The 20,338-nt window shown below is 44.8% G+C and overlaps 1 protein-coding gene across 1 annotated transcript; it reads right to left on the bottom strand.

The window, feature by feature from the left end:
* Positions 1 to 1,045, bottom strand: LOC149461509 (proteasome subunit beta type-11-like). The gene has a single exon (XM_089678220.1). It carries the CDS (start codon positions 1,011 to 1,013, stop codon positions 189 to 191), a length of 825 nt encoding a protein of 274 aa, XP_089534346.1. The 5' UTR covers positions 1,014 to 1,045; the 3' UTR covers positions 1 to 188.
* Positions 1,046 to 20,338: the final 19,293 nt, after the last annotated feature.

Below are 20,338 nucleotides of genomic sequence, written 5' to 3'. Positions count from 1 at the left end.
TAAGAATTGTTAAGCTGCAATATAGTACAGTGTCGGTTTTTGGTTTAATACCGCTTTAAAAATCCCATTCAATTAAAAGCTAAATGCAAAAAAAACCTTGGTGATTGGATACATTACAGAACGTTTAATACAAAATAATTGTAACAGGAGACTTTTTTATGTGTCACAATAATTGCTTATAGGGTTTATTAAGGAGCGGGCAGTTTCTGAGGTTCGTTTCTCAGCCTCTTTTCTTCTACTATACGCTCATACAGTTGTGCCAAGTCTTCTCTAGGATCCATTTCACAGCCTCCCTCTCTCACCCAGTACACATCTACAAATCCACCAGAATAGGCATCTCTTCGGCCTGCATGGCACACTGCTCTTCTAGCAAGCTGGCGGGCTTCTTCTTCATTCAATCCAGGTTTGTACCCATCATCAATAATGCTGTAGGCATATGGAGAGCCTGATCCAACAGACAGAATATCTGAGCAGAGACGGGTTCCATCATTATATACATAACAGATGCAAGCACCATCTCTGTCCCAGCCACATAAAGTAACAGCAGCACAGATATCAGTTCCACGGAATGGCATCATCAGGACGCTCAACATTCTAGCTGCTCCTCGAACACTTGGCATGTATCCATTCCGCACCTGGTAAAGCCTGCACTCTCTGGCCAAAACTCGTCCAAAGAACTGGCAATCAGCAGCACTGCCTGAAGTGGTGGCTAGCAAATGACTGTGGATAAGAAATGCTTTGCGGCTGTCAGGGCTGCAGATCAGCTTTCCAGCAGAGGAGCGTGAGTCTGTTGCAACAGCAACACCATCTGCATACAGAAAGGCAAGGGTGGTAGTGCCATGTGCTGGTGGCGGGGGACCCGTGCTGCGATGGTCAGAAGAAGAAAAGTCATGAGCTCTCTGAAGTACACAAGGAGCATGTGATATAATCATATTTGAAATGGGATGGAGGTTATTTCTTGTCGGCTGAACTGAAGAGTCTATATCCCAGCCACAGACATCCTGCAAAGCCATTTTCTGTATAAAATCCCTGTGATTATTCTAATGCTTTCCTCCTTCTGCTCAAATGGTCCATGCAGAAGAAACTCAGGACGGCATCACACATACTTATAAAATCTGGTGTGAATGTAAACAGTACAACCTTATAAAACAGTATAATGTTTCATGTGTGATAGGCTGTTGAAAGACACAAGGGGAAGCTTTATCTCAAGCAGTTCAATACCTGTACATTTTAGACATCTCCTTGACATAAGATACCTGGAGATAAGATGTAGAACCAAGTTTCTCAGGATGGAAAATGATAAATGAGAAGCTGCATCATGATGCTGTAAAAATGATTATACTCCATAAAATACAAAGATCCACAGTTCTGCATACATTGCCTATACCACTTATGCAAAGCCAACTGGTTACATTAAGTAATCACACATTAATTTTAAAATAAAATGTCTTGTATTCTTTCTTTGCACGGCATCTTTGCATGCTGTATATGATATTGTTGCTGCCCTTGGCCACTAGAATTGTTTGTACAATGAGTAATATTTTAAACAGAGCTAACATTATTTAAATTCCGATTATTGCAGTCTGCAGATGTTCCCAAGAGGCTGCAATGTGGAAGTATTTCTCAGCTTATTTGTGCAAATCCTAAACTAACATAGAACTTAGCTTCTATATTTTTCCAGTGCACACACTAATGCACCAAACATGTACAACTTTTCTCAACCTTTTCACCCCTGAGGAACCCTATGAAATAATCTTCAGCTCTAAGGGAGCCCCTGCTGAAAATCATTATATAAACAGATTATGGTACTTTAGTGTGATCCTTAAATTGTAGATACAAGAATAAAGAAAGAATAAAGAATTTGGTATACCCAGAATGCCCCCTTGCATAGACAGTCAGTGGAAAAGTGCCTCTTAAACTGGTGGTTAGTGTAGCACCCCCTTACATTGGTGGTTAGTTTAGTGCCCCCTTACATTGATGGTTAGTGTTGCACCCCCTTACATTGGTGGTTAGTTTAGTGCCCCCTTACATTGGTAGTTAGTGTAGTGCCCCCTTACACTGGTGGTTAGCTTACTGCCCCCTTACATTAGTAGTTAGTGTAGCACTGCCTTACATTGGTAATTAGTGTAGTGCCCCCTTGCATTGGTGGTTAGTCTAGTAGATCCTTAAATTGGTGGTTAGTGCACTGACCCCTTACATTGGTAGCTAGAGTAGCACCCCCTTACATTGGTGGTTAGTGCAGTGCCCACTTAAATTGGTGATTAGTGTATTCTCCCTTATATTGATGGTTAGTGTACTACCCACTTACATTGGTGGTAACTGTAGTATCCCCTAAGTTTTTTGGTTAATGTAGTGCCCCCTTATATTGGTGGTCAGTGTAGTACCCCCTTAAATTGGTGGTCAGTGTAGTACCCCCTTAAATTGGTGGTCAGTGTAGTACCCCCTTTTATTGGTGGTTAGTGTAATACCCCCTTCCATTGATGGTTGTAGTACCACACACCTGGTGGGGTTGAGGCCGCCCCCTCCTTCTGCTCTTTCCTCCTACAGTGGAGTGATATTCAGCGTATCCACATTGGGACTCTTCAAATTATACACTTGAGTCGGGTCAGATATCCATATAGCATTGCATTTTTTACTACTGGCACTGCTACAGAGGGACTTTTTGGGGGACCTGTTCCATCCTTGCAGGACAGGGGGGCTTAGGGACATACAGGGAGGGGTGGATGGGGTTGTCCTGTGTGCTCTGGAGTGGAGTGGTGGGGGCCTGTTCGAGTGGTACTGGGATTATTTAGGGGGTGAGGGTGCGGGGTGGTGTGAGGGGGGGACTGGTGGGGAGTGAAGGGGGTAGTGTTGGACAGGACTGGGGTACATACATTTATTAGGTCTACAATAAATACTGCTGTAGTAGCCTTTTAGGTGCTATATCCTTCTCTGTGGGTTTTTTTCTGTAGTGTACTGTTTTTGGATGCATCTCCCCTATTCAGGGTTAGGAACTGGCAGATATACCATTCCCAGGACCAGGCCTATGGCAGTGGGTTTTTTTTTACATATGGTATTGTCATGGAAATTTTGTATTGTTGGTCGAACTTTAAATGTGTCATATATTCGTGTTATTCATATGTCTCTCGTGTGGCTTAATTAAAGCTCTGAAGGCTGCAATTGGGCCATGCGCATGTACAATGTATGTATTACAGTACTCAGCTTGGTAATGGATGAGATGGCAGATCTGCGCTTATAGACCGGCGTGTATACCACCACGGCATTCGATGCGAATGTCGCTGGCAGTAGACCGTGGGCCTGTATCCACATATCAGCAGCATAGTACCACGTGGGCTTCATAACGCAAGGCGCCAAGCGGTACGAACTCCGCGTGTAGGCTTATGCATATCTTACAACCCATTACCAACTTGAAACTGTATCTTGGATGGATGTGTTTTAATAAAGATCGTATCGGGCCCATCCAGGTACAGACTGATATTTTTAGGGAGTGCTTGTACAGAGAATTTACATACCAATAGAAGCTAGTAGGACAGGAAATATGACCTCAGATGGCTCATGGGGGGGAAGGGGAGGAAGTCTGCTGACCTCAGAAGACTCGTGGGGGAGGACCAGTGATAGATAATAGGAAAGGCTATGCTCCAATTGGAATATACATCCTGTGTATAGGCACTCCCCATTGCATTGTTTGGTGGGAGGGGATTGACTTTATTCATGTGGGGGGCATGTGTGTATTTTTAATAAAACAGAGAGCTGGGTCTAAAACCAGCCCGGATGTGAGTTGCAACACCATCCTGAGAGTGTCGTGTGATCATTCTAGGGTAACAGAGCTCTAATTCCCCCACATCTCAACAGAGCCAAAGTATTTGGATGGGTAGGAATCGTGTAGTTTGGCTGCAGTCGTGGTAAGCAAGATTCGCACAGCTTTATGGGGGATTTCTGCGCATCCAACTGCGAGTACTCACGGTAAGGAGAAATTCGTTAAAGCGAATTTCCAAGACAGTTTGGCGAGCCTGGTGGATACTAACGCGTATTCTTGCATAGCTAACCAAGAACGGGGGGGAATGAGCCATCATGAACTAGCAAAAAGTATGCCGGCACATTTCAGGTCTCTCTGCCATTAAGAGGATCGCTTTTTGCGTGTTCGTGTGGCTGATTTCGCTCTCTGTTAGCTAACAAGAATTACCGCTTGGCAAGGACCTAGTTTTTGTCCTAAACTCTTGATTTGTGGGTGAAAGACAAGGGTTTGTCTCTGCGGAGAGCAGCAGAGGGGTGGGTTTGGTTGGCTGGATTTGGTCAAGTTTAAAAATCTTCCAACCAAAAATTAAATGGGTATATGTTTTAGCGGGTAAAAGTTGTTGCATAGTGTTAGGTAAGTATTTGTGGGTTGTAGGTACTGTGGTAATTGCTCTACCCCCCTCCACGTGAGGTAATTATTACAGTGCTGAAAGGTTTAGGTTAATTGTTAACTGTTGTAAGATCTTTGTATGTAGTCTGTGCAGTGTTTTGTGGTACTACTGCTCCCAGCAAGCATGCAGCAGGGGGTCCTTTCTGTTACATGTGCATGTTAGTGTGATATGTTGGTGTTTTATGTCCGTTCTGTGATTGTGCCCAAATTGTGTTGTATGTGTACTTCATATTGTTGTGTAATTGTCCAGTGTATGTTCTGTCCAAAAGTCTGTTTTGTGTAAGAGGTTAGAGGCAATTTTGAGGCTAGAATCTGCCATGTGCTCCTCTGTGGGGGGGCCATTCTAGTGTTACCATGTGCTTCCCTGTGGGGGGTAATTCTAGTATCTGCCGTGTGCTCCTCTGTGGGGGGTCATCTTCTTGACTAACCACATGGACTCCTTTTGTTTGGTGGCCATTTTGTTGACTACCATGTGCTTTCCCTGTTGGTGGCCATTTTGTTGACTACCACATGTGCAGTAATCTCTATGCAATGTGTATGCAGCTTTCTATATGCATTTGACCCATATTGTGTTTTTAATCCAAATTTTTTACAGTTTCATTTGTTTGCTTTTAGCTTTAAATTTGCGTATTGCCGGCCAATTTAAAGTGTGTTAAGCGAGTTTTCCCTTCACGTGTTCCACATTTAGTGAGCGCGGTGAAGTCTGGGTTTTTGCACATAGATTTCTTGTATAGTGATTATGTTTTTCTTGTGTTTTTCCTGTTAAAAGTAGTTCCTTATTGTAAAGCGGGTTTGTTTTAAGCTGCTGTGTCACGTGTTTCGCGTCCAGCAGACTTTTTGTGTAAACGGTTTTAGGTGGTTGCAGTGAAGATTGCGTGTGTAACGTGGATCGTTTAGCGGTGCTGGTATGAGTGATTTTTGCGTCAGCAACAAGGTTACTTTTGGCGCAGTTTTTCGGTTTACCTCTGTGTAATTGTTTTACTGTTAAACGTCCCGTGTTTTTCATAAGGATCCACTTTGTCCTTTTTAACAGTTTTTCAGGTTGAAAAAGGGTTTTTCTGTGTGTATTAGGAAAGTTTTTTTCTTTACACAAATTTCCTAAAGGTCAGTTAGCAGGTTTCTGCCCAACCAGTGACCCCTAAGTAACATCCAAGAACCCCTCTTTTTGTTTTGACTTGTGTTAGCTACTGTGTGCAGGGAGAGAAAAGCCACTTTCATCATTGTGCGGTGTGGCCTGCCAAACACAGTGGGTGATGAGAACCACATAAATTACGCTGTGGGAGTGGGCAGTCCAGGGAAGTAACACTTAGCCTGGTTACCACAAACACTTCGGGTGGTCAGGATCACATAAATTGCGCTGTGGGAGTGGGAGGTGTGCTCTCAGTCTGACCGCCACTTGATGCGCTTCGGGTGATCGATAAGTATCACATAAATTACGCTGTGCTGGGAAAGTGGTGGAATCAGGCCTCTCGGTAGGATCCCACCGAGTGCTCCAGGGGGTAAACAGGTACCCGGACGCGGGATATATACCAGTGACTAGTCACGATGGGCAGTAGTCAGTCCATGAAGAGAGAGGGGGAACCAGCCCTCTTCAGGGTAAGGACAGCTGCACAACTGATGAAGGTGAGTTTGGGGGGGAAGTCTACAGAACCCCTCAAAAGGTGGAATAAATGGTCGAAGGGTACCAGATGGGAAATTCCCCGGGAAGGTACATTTGACGCATGGAGGTGGGAAAAATTCATCTCTGAATTTGAACCACGGATGCAGGCGTCAGAACTAGAGATCGCACAGCTATGGCTTCACAGGTCAATCCAATTAGGGAAGCAGGGCATACATAAACTGGTGTCTGTCCGGAAGAACCAGGTGATGTATACCTGGCCTCCAGAGGGAATAAAACAGGAGGATCCAGTGTCAGAGGTGGAGGAAGCTCTTTCAGGGCTGACTCTACTAAGGCAGGCAGGATCAGGGTCTGCTGGGGTTCCCCAACAACCAACAGTGGCTGAGAAAAGTATAACTGCACCTGTCTCTTCTGTTAGTGACGTCACTCTTGATGTACCTTCCGTGTCTTCTGTATCTATGCCTCAGCCTCTACCTCTACCTCTCCCTTCTTCCTGCTTCACCCCAGCTCCTTCTGTTTCCAACTATGAAGCCTACTCAACAACCGATTTGCAGACTATCTGTGAATCAAGGGGAATAGACACCCGGTTAAGAAACAGGGCGGATTGCATCAAAGCGCTACGAACCACTGATCAGACCCCTGCCCCCCAGCTATACCCTGATCTGAGGGACCTCAAACCTGAAGGTGCAGTAAGCGAGGTGGTTAATCTAAGCCCACCGATGAAGCTGGGTCAGCCCTTGCACTCTTCCCGGACCGAGGCCTATCCAGTCAGAGTGCAGCAATTTGAAGGTCCTCCCAATGCACAGGGGGAACGGACTTTAGGGGAACGGGTAGTTTGGCATGTCCCCTTCACCCCGGCAGAGATCCGCACTATTCTGGCTGAGCTCCCGGACTATCGAGTCAATCCGAGAGGATTTGGTCGAATGTTTGGACAAAACCAGTTCAGCTATGGTATGAGCGGGTCAGATTGTGCGCAGATCCTGCGGGCTAAGGTGGGCATGGAAGTGGCCAGTACAGTGATATGTATGTTGCTACCTCTACTACGGACATGATGAAGCTCACCCAGGGTCCTAATGAGGAAAGCGCCTGCTTCTGGCGCCGTCTCAAGCAGACGGCACTGGATGCGGATCTGGAAGTTGGACCTGATGCTCCAACTGAAGGGGTAAAGGTGACCGCGACGCACATTCTGTTGCGGGCCAAATTTTTGGAAGGCATCAATATTAAAATTCGGGAAAGGCTGGTTCTGGCCCGACCCGAATATAATGAGATGTCTATCCCTGCTATCCTTTCCACTCTTGCGGCAATAGAGAGGGAAATGGATAGAAGAAAACAAGACAAGGCCAAAGTTCTTATGTCCCAGACCCCACACGAAAAACCAAGGGATCTGGGTCACAGGAAGGATAGGCCCCCATCCAGGTGCTTCCAGTGCCACCAAACGGGGCACATGAGGAGGAGCTGTCCCCAATTACCTAAAGGTCGGTGGCAGTTCATTCCTGATGAGTCCTCCGCCCCTATGACCACCATGGTAAGTAACTCCTATGAATCCTCATAGGAAGTTGGCAAATCAGTGTCGGCCCAGATCCATCTTTTTCTAGAGGAATTAAAATATCCCCTCCCTTGCCTCACCGACACCAGTGCAGCAAGAACGGTCCTGCGAAAACAGGACATCCAAGGCAAGGTACCCCTCTCAGGGGAAAGCCCTCCTAACCCCTACTAACCTCACTATCAAACGATGCACTATTCTTAACCCAGCTTCTCTTCTTCCTGTGTCGGAAGATGAGAAGGGGGGGAGGACAGCAATGACAGTGCTGAATTTTGCAACACGACTAACAATACTAACACCTCTTCTGCTAACATGTCTTCTTTGTCCACTACTAATCTCTCTTCCAAAGGACACGACTGCATTTCTTTGGTGGAACTGGAGTCAGCGGCGACACACCCCATATCACCCCGAGAGTAGCGGTAAGGTTGAACGTCTTCCGATACCCAAAAACCTTGGCCTGAGTGTCTCCCCATTGCCCCCTATTCCATCCGGAATGCCCCTCGGCAACCACATGGGCTGTCACCCTACGAGGTGTTGTTTGGGGGACCTCCCAAAACAGGGTTGTACTTTCCTCAACAGTTGTCGTCTTTGCATTCACAGCTTACAGGTTATGTGCAATCTCTGCAACGGGAGCTGCAGAAGATACACCATCGGGTTCGCGAATCGGTCCCCGATCCAAATGCAATAACAGGTGTTCTTTCTATTGAGCCAGGTGATTGGGTCGTCCTAAAGAAACATCAAAGAACCGGACTCGAGCCACGGTTCACCGGACCATACCAAGTCCAGCTGACGACACCTACCTCACTCAAACTCGAGGGACGAGACAACTGGGTGCACGCAAGCCACTGCAAGAAGCTTTTCAGCTACACCAGAGAATGAGGGGTGTCATTTTCCTTTTTCTTTTTGTTTGTATGTCATACATGTGTGTGAACGGAGGAAAAGACGGCAGATACCCCAACCTTTTATTTAAAATGCACCTGCGTTTAGCCAGAACCGCCAACAAAACCAACTGTTGGGTATGCTCTAAGCCCCCACCCAGTCATCACATGTCCGCAATGGCCGCTGTTCATGCCCTATGTGACATCCGCGTCGGCATGAAAAAGCAAGAGACCCCTGGTCAGCCCCCACGTAGACATTTGTCGGTAGAACTTAATGACACATTTTTAGCAGGTAACATCAGTTTTAGCACCAATATTAGCTCTAGCTCCTGTAGGGCCCTCACCAGTCCATTATGGGTAACTGGGCAGCTAGGCAACCCTCAGGTGTGCTTTAACATCAGCTTTGGCACAGGTAACAAGTTTGTTGGGACTACCACCTGCGAGGGAGGTATAACTGTCAATCTGACTAACCAGACTTCCCTTCTGAGTAACCACACTGACCGACCAGACCACGTGTGTTGGAAGGACGGATGTGATGTGCAGACTGAGGGAGCAATCCCCCAGTCTGTGCAACTGTTGCTCAGTGCCAGAGGCCGAACGAGGAACTCCTCCTGTTCTGCTCTGACAGGTCCATACTATTTTCTGTGTGGTTCGGCAGCCTATAGAACATTTCCCCAGAACGCGAAAGGTTCGTGTGCCCTCATAAAGCTAGTCCCAGCATCCTATGTAGTGATGGATCATGAAGAGTTGATGGTCCACAAGAAGGTAAGGATGGCAGGGAGAGTTCGTAGGGAGCTGTTCTCTGAGGGCGACCAAGCATGGGCTTGGTTCCCCTCATGGACAGGATGGGGAATAGAACTTATGAAGCGCCTGAACAATTTTTCTGTCATCGTGGATAGTATGTTTAACGAGACCGTAGAGGCTGTCAGAGAAATTGCCCAAGAACAACGGCAGATGGGAATTTTAGTGCTTCAGGAGAAGATGGCCCTTGATTATCTTTTAGCCGCCAAAGGGGGGTTCTGTGAGTTCATCGGAGAGGATTGTTGTACTTGGATAGAAGACACCGATGACAAGGTCCAGGCCCATATGGACAAAGTTAGTGAACTACAGGGAAAAGCTAGAGCTATAGCTAGTGAGGGTTGGAATCCGTTCAAGGGTTTGGGAGGATTGGGAGATTTCCTGTTCTCCATCGGATCTTGGTTGAAGGAAGTGGGAGTGTATGTCCTGATGCTTCTCTTTTTCATCTGCTTTTTATATGCCGCAGTGAGATGTTCCTGTTGCCTCATCGACCGTGTAAGCCAAGCTCGGGCAGACAACCACATCTCCATGCCCGCTCCTGGGATCCCACTCCAACCACTGATCGGAGGAAGACCTCACCAACCATCCACCTTCTCTACAGATTACGTCCTGGCTTCCCTCTAATTTATCTCTCTGAAGACCACATTCTCCAAGACCTTCAAGCAAGCTTCAAGCCTCATCATGGTTTGTGTCTGCAATTTGGAAAACCGTCTGGGTCGAGACCAGCCTTGTGTGGCCCCGTCTGCAGGGGCAATTTGAGAATCTATTGCTGGATCTCCCCAGACCACCGTGGGATCACAAGCCTTATTCATACCACAAGTCTGTTTGTGGTTTTTGCAAGAGCCTTCCTGTAGTGAAGGTTCCAACGCTCTTGAGGATCATTGCTTCAATCAAGCCTGTTTGCGTCGAGTCTGCGTCGGGTCTTGTTGTTTCAGGTACCCCGTGGAGCTTTATTCTCAGGGACAACTACAGGAACTCTTTGAAGTTTGAGACTACACCCATCAAGCTGAAGAAGATCAAGAAGGGACACGAGGAGAATATGATAAAACAGGAGGGAATGTCATGGAAATTTTGTATTGTTGGTCGAACTTTAAATGTGTCATATATTCGTGTTATTCATATGTCTCTCGTGTGGCTTAATTAAAGCTCTGAAGGCTGCAATTGGGCCATGCGCATGTACAATGTATGTATTACAGTACTCAGCTTGGTAATGGATGAGATGGCAGATCTGCGCTTATAGACCGGCGTGTATACCACCACGGCATTCGATGCGAATGTCGCTGGCAGTAGACCGTGGGCCTGTATCCACATATCAGCAGCATAGTACCACGTGGGCTTCATAACGCAAGGCGCCAAGCGGTACGAACTCCGCGTGTAGGCTTATGCATATCTTACAACCCATTACCAACTTGAAACTGTATCTTGGATGGATGTGTTTTAATAAAGATCGTATCGGGCCCATCCAGGTACAGACTGATATTTTTAGGGAGTGCTTGTACAGAGAATTTACATACCAATAGAAGCTAGTAGGACAGGAAATATGACCTCAGATGGCTCATGGGGGGGAAGGGGAGGAAGTCTGCTGACCTCAGAAGACTCATGGGGGAGGACCAGTGATAGATAATAGGAAAGGCTATGCTCCAATTGGAATATACATCCTGTGTATAGGCACTCCCCATTGCATTGTTTGGTGGGAGGGGATTGACTTTATTCATGTGGGGGGCATGTGTGTATTTTTAATAAAACAGAGAGCTGGGTCTAAAACCAGCCCGGATGTGAGTTGCAACACCATCCTGAGAGTGTCGTGTGATCATTCTAGGGTAACAGAGCTCTAATTCCCCCACATTTCAACAGAGCCAAAGTATTTGGATGGGCAGGAATCGTGTAGTTTGGCTGCAGTCGTGGTAAGCAAGATTCGCACAGCTTTATGGGGGATTTCTGCGCATCCAACTGCGAGTACTCACGGTAAGGAGAAATTCGTTAAAGCGAATTTCCAAGACAGTATACTATATGTCCAGGTAGAGTGGTATTGGACGATCTAACAACATTTTTCTCGATGCAAGTGCCCAAGGGGGGTTCTTGTTCCTTTTCCTCCACCCCTTAGGGGCTACCTTTCTGCTTTCCCCACCTTTATTCCTCCCTCCCCAGGTGTATGTGGGGGGGCCTCATGTGCTATTTTGTAGGAGGATTGCCAATTTCTTTCCCACCCCCCCTAGCTCCCTGGTTATATGGACCCCTTCTCTAGACGGGGTACGGGGGTTGTCCGGCCGTTACACCCTCTTGAAGAATAAGGCTCCACGTGCGATCCCTCCTTAGACATTTTCATTTACAGTTGGTTGTTGATTATAGGTAGTACATTTATATATCTGTTTGGGGCTTATACTTTTGGAACTATGGCTTATCAGATAGATGAAGAAATAAAAAGAGAAATGAGGGCGGTCTTTTCAAAAGATGAACTTCAGATGTCTAATAGAAACAAGGATTTTAGGCAATTATTTAGGATACACAGTAATTTGACGTTTAGACATCTGAGGCGGAAGTGGAATATTGTGTCCCTGGAGTCATACATGGAGTCTAAGATGATTCCCCAAGGACTCTGGGAGAGAATTATTTCAGCAGAACATCTACATAATGAACGGTTTTTAAAGAATGGCAAGAAGAAGCTATTTCACATGGTATACATCTGATGCAGGTGATAATTGAGGAAGAGAAGTTGCAATTAACGGAAATAGAGGATCAATTACATGAGAGTATAAAGAATTGGAAGAATACAAGGATTTGGATGAGTTTACAAAATTAAATGAAAGGTTAAAAAGGAGCTGGCTGATTTTCAAAAGAAACAAAAAATGGGGAAACATAAGAAATTTTAACGGAACTTGGTGGATTTTGAATCTGGACAGATCTTTGATTTGCAGGGAAGAAGGGGCAGGAGTAGATCAAGGAGTAAGCAGAGGCAATGGCACAAGGATAGGGGAGATCCAGACAAGGAAGCAAATAAGACAGTATCTTTTTTGGGAATCCCAGGGGAAAAAGGAGAAGAAGAAGAAAAAGGAGGAGGAAGAGATACATAGAATCAAGGGGGTCACATGGAGCAATAGACACAAGTAGCCAACAAAATAGAGAAGAGCAGATCGACTCAGAATGTCAAGAAACAAACATGGAGACAGGCCAAATGAAGGCAGAAAATAGAGGAGAATCTCTAAATGTAATTAATCTAACGGAAAAAAGGAGCTCTCAAAAGACCATATATCCCTATTACAAAAGAGCCTGGTTTTTTAAGCCAGCTGCTCTGGAGATAAGTTTGAAATCTATAAGGATATATGTCTCTTTCTTAGAAGAGTGAGTTTTAAACTCATGTATATGCACAGAGAGGCACAGGAGGGTGTGGAGGATATAAATACTAATTCACAGGATGTTGATCTCAGGAATATTGATGAGCTTGAATATCTACAGGGTAATACCTAGTTGGACTCAAACATGTTAGATCCACCACCACCTTCTGGCTTGTTAAATAAGTTCAAGACATTTCCAAGCATAACTAACAACAGATACCTCCAAACATTTTTGAAAGCGGTAACTAGAGACATGGAACAGGGAAATGGACTGGGACTATTTCTTGCCAGATGAAGATAACTGATTCTTAGAGAGGTTGTGGTTAAGCTCAGTGACAAGGGTGGGAATGTGGTGATCTGGAAAGAAGAAATAAAAAGAGAAATGAGGGCGGTCTTTTCAAAAGATGAACTTTAGATGTCCAATAGAAACAAGGATTTTAGTGGGAATGTGGTGATCTGGAAAGAAAGTGACTATGTTGAAGAAGTCCACAGACAATTTAATAATGAATTGTGTTATGAAAAATGTATAAATAATCCTTTTCCCGCCCTTGTCACTGAAATTAATTACAAGCTTGACAGAGCGTTTGAAGTGAGATTGATTAACCACCTCAATACCGGGCACTTTTACCCCCTTCTTGCCCAGACCAATTTTCAGCTTTCAGTGCTCTCACACTTTGAATGACAAGTCATGCAACACTGTACTCAAATGAAATGTTTGTCATTTTTTTCACACAAATAGAGCTTTCTTTTGGTGGTATTTAATTAGCAGTGGGATTTTTTGCACTGTAAATTAGAAAAGACCAAAACATTTTTAAAAAATGCATTTTTCTTTGTTTCTGTTATACAATTTTGCAAATAAGTAATTTTTCTTCATAAATTTGGGCCAAAATGTATACTGCTACATTGCTTTGGTAAAAATAATCCCAATTATTGTGCATTATTTGGTCTGTGTGCAAGTTATACAGTCTACAAGCTATGGTACCAACCATTGAAAATTGAACACACCTGATCAAACCTGATCTACTGATCTCATTTTTTGAGACACTAAGGCTAGGTTCACATCTGTGCGGGTGGTGCTGCTGCGGATCCGCATGAAAATCTGTGCAGCCGTACCACCCGCACAGAGAAATGAGGACCCATGGGAGGGTGCCATTAATTCTGATGGCACGCCGCCCGCTCTGCAAAACGGCACAACCGTACTGGGAACCGAGGTTCCCGTGCGGTTGCATTTTCGGAAGAAGTGCAACGACTTCTTCCCTGCGTGTCACAGGACACGGGAGTCCATTCAAATAACAAGCCAGGACAGTACAAATACCCCCCAAATTACCCCTTTTTGGAAAGTAGACATTGCAAGATATTTAGTAAGATGCATGGTGAGTTTTTTGAACCTGCAATTTTTTCCCACAATTCTTTGGAAAATTAAGAAAGTAAATACATTTTTTTTTTTCACACAACTGTTATATTAACAGGTTATTCCTCTCACACAGCACATGCATGCTTGCAGCTTCACCTCAAAACACATTCTACAGCTCCTCCTGAGTATGGGGATACTACATTTGTAAGTCTTTTCCACAGCCTGGCCACATACAGAGGCCCAACATCCAAGTAGCACCTACAGGCGTTCTGGATCATAAATTACACATCTCATTCCCTGACTACCTATCACATTGTGGAAGGCCCTGGAGTACCAGGACAATGGAATTACCCACAAAATGACCCCATTTTGAAAAGAAAATACACCAAAGTATATTCTATGACGCATAATGAGTCTTTTGAACATGTCATTTTTTTCCACAAGTTTTCAGAAAATGTGGAAAGAAAATGAAAATGTATTTTTTTTTTATACAAAGTTGTCCATTTATAAGATATTTCTAACACATTGCATGTACATACCAAAAATTACACCCCAAAATACATTCTGCTAATCCTCCTGAGTATGGGGATACCACATGTGTAAGACTTTTCCACAGCCTGGCCACATACAGAGGCCCAACATCCAAGTAGGACCTACAGGCATTCTGGAGGCATAAAAATTACACATCTCAATTCCTGACTACCTATCACATTTGTGAAGGCCCTGGAGCACCAGGGCAATGGAATTACCCACAAAATGACCCCATTTTGGAAAGAAAACACCCCAATATATATTCTGTGAGGCATAATGAGTCTTTTGAACATGTCAATGAAATTACCCTTGGATACCTGCCTATCTTCTGGGAGTGCTGCGCTGCTTGTGCTCGCCACTGCGCTACTGGTGGATGCCTGCTCCTCCTCACATCTCCTGAACCTCCTTGTTTGGACTCTCTCCTCCTCAAAATCCGTTCTGGCCCACTGCTTTCAATTGGCTCATACTCAAAATCCGAGTCTGAGAAAGAGAGTTCCCCACTGCTCTCGTCCGTCATACTCAGTATCTGGAAAGCCTCCTCGCTGGTGTTTAATTTTTTAGATATTTTGATGTTCACTGTTACAGATGTTTATCACTGGTACAGATGTTGATTTGACACTGGTACACTGTGACAGATATTGAGCACTGGTAAACTCTGACAGATGTGGCTTTGATCCTGGTAGGCCGTGACAGATGTTGATCACTAGTACAGAAGTGGATGAGCACTGGTACATTGTGACAGATGTGGATCACTGGTACAGATGTGAATTTTACACTGGTACACCGTGACAAATGTGGATCACTGGTACAGATGTGGATCACTGGTATAGATGTGAATCACTGGTACAGATGTGGATGACCACTAGTACACCGTGATGGATGTGGATCACTGATACTGTGTGACAGATGTTGATCACTAGCACTGTGACAGATGTTGATCACGGGAACTGTGACAGATGTTGATCACAGATACTGTGACAGATGTGGATCATGGGTACTGTGACAGATATGCATCACAGATGTGGATCACGGGTACGGTGACAGATGTGGATCATGAGTACTGTGACAGATGTGGATCATGGGTACGGTGACAGATGTGAATCACTGGCACTGTAACAGATGTGGATCACAGATGTAGATCACTGGTACTGTGACAGATGTGGATCATGGATACTGTGACAGATGTGGCTCATGGGCATTGTGACAGATGTGGCTCACTGGCACTGTAACAGATGTGGATCACAGATGTGGATCACGGTTACTGTGACAGATGTGGATTACAGGTATGTGACAGATGTAAGTCACTGGCACTGTGACAGATATGGATCATGGGTACAGTGACAGATGCAGATAATGAGTACGGTGACAGATGTGGATCATGAGTACGGTGACATATGTGGATCATGAGTACAGTGACAGATGTGGATCACTGGCACTGTGACAGATGAGGACTACTGGCACTGTAACAGATGTGGGCCACTGGCACTGTAACAGATGTGGATCACTGGCACTGTGACAGATGTGGATCATGGATACTATGACGGATGTGGATCACTGGCACTGGAACAGATGTGGATCACAGATGATCCACATCTGTCACAGTACCAGTGATCCACATCTGTCACAGTACCAGTGATCCACATCTGTCACAGTACCAGTGACAGATACTGGTACTGTGACAGGGTGATGTGTGGGCGATGTGCTTGTGTGTACTCGCTGATCGGCTCACTCACGGGCTCTGTGTGAGGAGAGGCAGAGCCGTTCAACTAATTAAGCGGCTTTGTTGACATCACATGACGGCTGTGATTGGACACAGCCATCATGTGATCAGAAGGGCCAATCAGACGGCCCTTCTGCCGAGCGGTGTTGCGCTGTGTCCAAGGGACACAGGCACACCAAAAGCGTGCAGCTGCACGGCCAAGAGGCCACACTTGTGCGCATGTCCTGAAGGACATTCCTGAACATTGACTCAGAATGACGAAGCTTCCACCTGGCCATTTATGTGCAGTGGCCGGGTGGGAAGCGGTTAAGAAAAAGAACGGGACTACCTGCATATCAAGGAATATAATATTCCTACGTTTTACATCACCCCAAACGTCCATAAGAATGTAACTCAATCACACGGGAGACCTATTGTCTCAGGGGTAGGTGGACCCACTGAATGTCTGGGACAATATGTAGATAGGAGAATTAGACATCTAGTTGAAACATTACCCTCGTTCGTTCTGGACACAGGGCCCCATCTATGTAAATTGATCTGAAGGTACCAGCAGACTGTATACTGGCGGGGGTGGACGTGGAGTCATTATACATGTCCATTCCCTACCAGATAGGAATCCAGGCCGATTCAAAATGGCTGGAATTAAGGTATCCATTGTCTGGCCCACACAATGAATTCCTGGTGGAATTGTTGGATCTTATTCTCCACAATAACTTCTTTATGTTTGATTGTAAGTTTTACCATCAGACTAGAGGAGTTGCGATGGGAGCAGCATGCGCACCATCATATGCATGTTTGAACTTAGACTGTTGGGAGAAAACTGTAGTTTATGAGAACCCTAGATATCATACAAATGTAGCTATGTGGGTTCGCTATATGGACGATGTGCTGGTGGTGTGGCGAGGATCAGTGGAAGAATTCCAGTTATTTATAGAAGAACTAAATTGTAATGATAAAAAAATTCTTTCTAACATATAAAGAATATTAATGTAAAATGGAATTCTTAGATTTGAAAATAAGAAATGTAGGAGAGAAAATGGACACCACCACATTCCGTAAACTCATGGCGGGGAATAGTCTTCTCCACGCCACCAGCCACCATTCCTGACCATTAATTAGAGGGATCCCTTATGGATAATTCTTAAGCAGCAGAAGAAACTGCTCAAATATAGATTATTATTATACAGGATTTATATAGCTCCAACAGTTTTCTAAGCGGTTTACAATATAACGGGAGGCAATACAGCAACAATACAGTTCAATACAAGAGGGATAGGAGGGCCCTGCTCCTTGGAGCTTACAATCTAGGAGATGATTATCATATTAAGAGCCAAGAACTAAAAGAGAGGTTCCAAGTCAGGGGATACCCTAACTCAGTGCCAGAAAATGGCATGATGAAAACAAAACAGGACACAGCCTTTACAAAACATAAAATATAAAAAGAAATTACAGAAAGACAAAATAGGGTTGGTCACCTGGTATGGAACACACAAGTCAGCTAGAGTCTGTGCTGAACAAGCACTGGCATAGCTTAACACTAGATAGGAAATAAATAATATAATAGGGACGAGACCCTGGATTATAGCAAAGAAAGCTCCCACTGTAGGTGATACCCTGGTTCATAGTGAAGAAGGAGTAGAAGTGAACCCATGTACATACAACCACCCTTAAAGGGCATGTTTGCATGTGGACGTTGTTCCATATGCAAACACGTAGATAAAATTAGAGAATTTAAGGACTCAACAGGTGTGAGAACATATTCCATTAACTCCTTCCTCAATTGTTCATTGTCATGGGTTATATATATATAATATGCCCATGCAACAAGGCCTATATAGGCAAAACAAACAAGGAATTTAGACGTATAATAGAACATCTAGCCAGTATTACTAGCAAAGATGATGAGTCCCCAGTAGCCGACCATTTTGAACAATATCATAACTCATCTTTTAAAGGTATAAAACATGCAGCTATTTTCCAGTTATCATTATCAGAAAGGAGGGGAAATAAAGATAATGTCCTTTTGCAAAATAAGGCAAGATAGATATTCCTATTAAATACAATGAGCCCTCATGGATTGAATAATGATTTATCACTACAACCTTTTTATGAAGATAGACCCATATTTCATTATATATTTAGAGGTTGGAGATCATACAGAAATAAACAACAAATTTTGGTATGAGCCCCTGATTGGGGTAGACCATGATAGACATGGCAAAGATTTAGAGGATTTTTTCCTCAGTCTTGTAAACTTCTGTATGTACTCCAAACAGTAAGGGGTACCCATGTGGAGTTAAGGTTAAATTTATCCCTGGGAGGTTGCCTGATGAGGAGGAATACAATTGTAGCAACGGAGATAAATAGTAGAGGCAACCAACCAATCCCTAGCTACATCCTGAAGAAGCCCCAGTCAGTGGGAGGGGTGAAAGATGTAGGTGGAAGGGATCACGTCCTCCTACCCTGTGAGTGTAAGACACCAGGCTGCATGCCGGCTCTCAAGCCCAGTCTGAATAGCATAAGCCGACTCGGATACACTCATGGACATTGCTACACATTTGCTAATGGACACTGGAAATCCCAGCCACTGATTGTTGGATGAACATACACCTGTTGTTTCAATGTGGTGAGACCATTTCATATCTACAATTTATTGCGCTGGTACAAGAGTAATCACATTGTGGTGTACAGGCTGCACCAAACAGCTACCTGCATCGGGGGAAGTTGGAAGACTGGACCTGTTTGGCGCATGTCAGGTGGCAACCCTAAAAGGTCTCGGAGATACCACTGAGGTTTGGAGAACATAGAGGCACATCATATATCAGCAGTCTGCTATACTGATTGACTCACACCTGGTGGGGTTGAGGTTGCCTCCTCCTTCCGCTCTTTCCTCCTACAGTGGAGTGATACTCAGCGTATCCACATTGGGACTCTTCGAATTATACACTTGAGTCGGGCCAGATATCCGTATAGCATCACATTTTTTACCACTGGCACTGCTACAAAGGAACTTTTTGGAGAACCTTTTCTATCCTTGCAGGACAGGGGGACTTAGGGACATACGGAAAGGGGTGGGTGGGGTGGCCCTGGGTGCTCTGGAGTAGAGTAGGGGCCTGTCGGGGTGGTACTGGGGGGGTCCGGGGGGGGGTGTGAGGGGGGGCTGGTGGGGAGTGGAGGGGTGGACAGGAGTGGGGTACGTGCCTTGTATTATTATGATATGATATGTATATCCTTTTTACATTTATTACGTCTATAATAAATACTGCCTTAGTAGCCTTTGAGGTGCTATATCCTTTTCTGCAGGATGTTTTTCTGTAATGTAGTGCCCCCTTACATTGGTCGCTAGTGTAGTACCCCCTTAGATTGGTGGTTAGTGTAGTGCCCCTTTATAGCGGTGGGTAGTGTATTGCCCCCTCACAGTGATTAGTGTATTGACCCTTTACATTACTGGTTAGTGTATTGCCCTCTTACATTGGTGGTTAGTGTAATTCCCCCATGCATTGCTATTCAGTGGAGGAGAACCCCCTTACACTGACGGTTAGTGTAGTGCCCCCTTATATTTGTTGTCAGTGGAGAAGGGCCCCCTTACATTGTTGGTCAATGGAGAAGGGTTTGTTTAAATTGGTGGTCATTTTGTATCCCTTTACATGTGTGGTCACTGCAAACGTCCCTCAGTGTCCACTTACTTCACTGGTTAGTGCAGTGCCCCCTTTCTTGTCAGTCAGTAGAAAAGTTTCCTTTGCATACTGGAGGTCAGTATAGTGTCCCCTTACATTGCTTGTCAGTATAACTCCCTCTTACAATGGATATCAAGAGGAAAAGTGCCCCCTTACACTTGGTGGTCAATATAACAGTAGTTATGGTGACACTGCACTTGCTCTGGTGACAGTATGTAAAAAAAATTGAAAAAAAAACAACTTTTTTTTTAACATCCTGTCACCAGAGCAAGTGTAGTGTCACTATGGTGACATTGTATTGCTCTAGCAGTAATCATATACAGTGACTGGCTGCTCTGATATCATTGTATGTCAGTGCTATCAGTCATTGTCTCTGATCACCACCACAGCAGTTCAATATCACCATAGCAGTGCTGCCAGTCACAGTGGCCCTAATTACAGCTGCACCAGTCACAATGACCGTAATCACCCCCACACCAGTC

The sequence above is a fragment of the Staurois parvus genome, unplaced genomic scaffold (assembly GCF_062004578.1).
Source record: "Staurois parvus isolate SC_StPar_1 unplaced genomic scaffold, SC_StPar_1.0 ptg000199l, whole genome shotgun sequence".
Classification (NCBI taxonomy): domain Eukaryota; kingdom Metazoa; phylum Chordata; class Amphibia; order Anura; family Ranidae; genus Staurois; species Staurois parvus.
This window is presented reverse-complemented; position numbering and strand designations above follow the sequence as displayed.

Bases quoted from the DNA above. Each gene is read 5' to 3' on its own strand.
- LOC149461509 (XM_089678220.1), bottom strand. From the start codon at position 1,013: ATGGCTTTGCAGGATGTCTGTGGCTGGGATATAGACTCTTCAGTTCAG.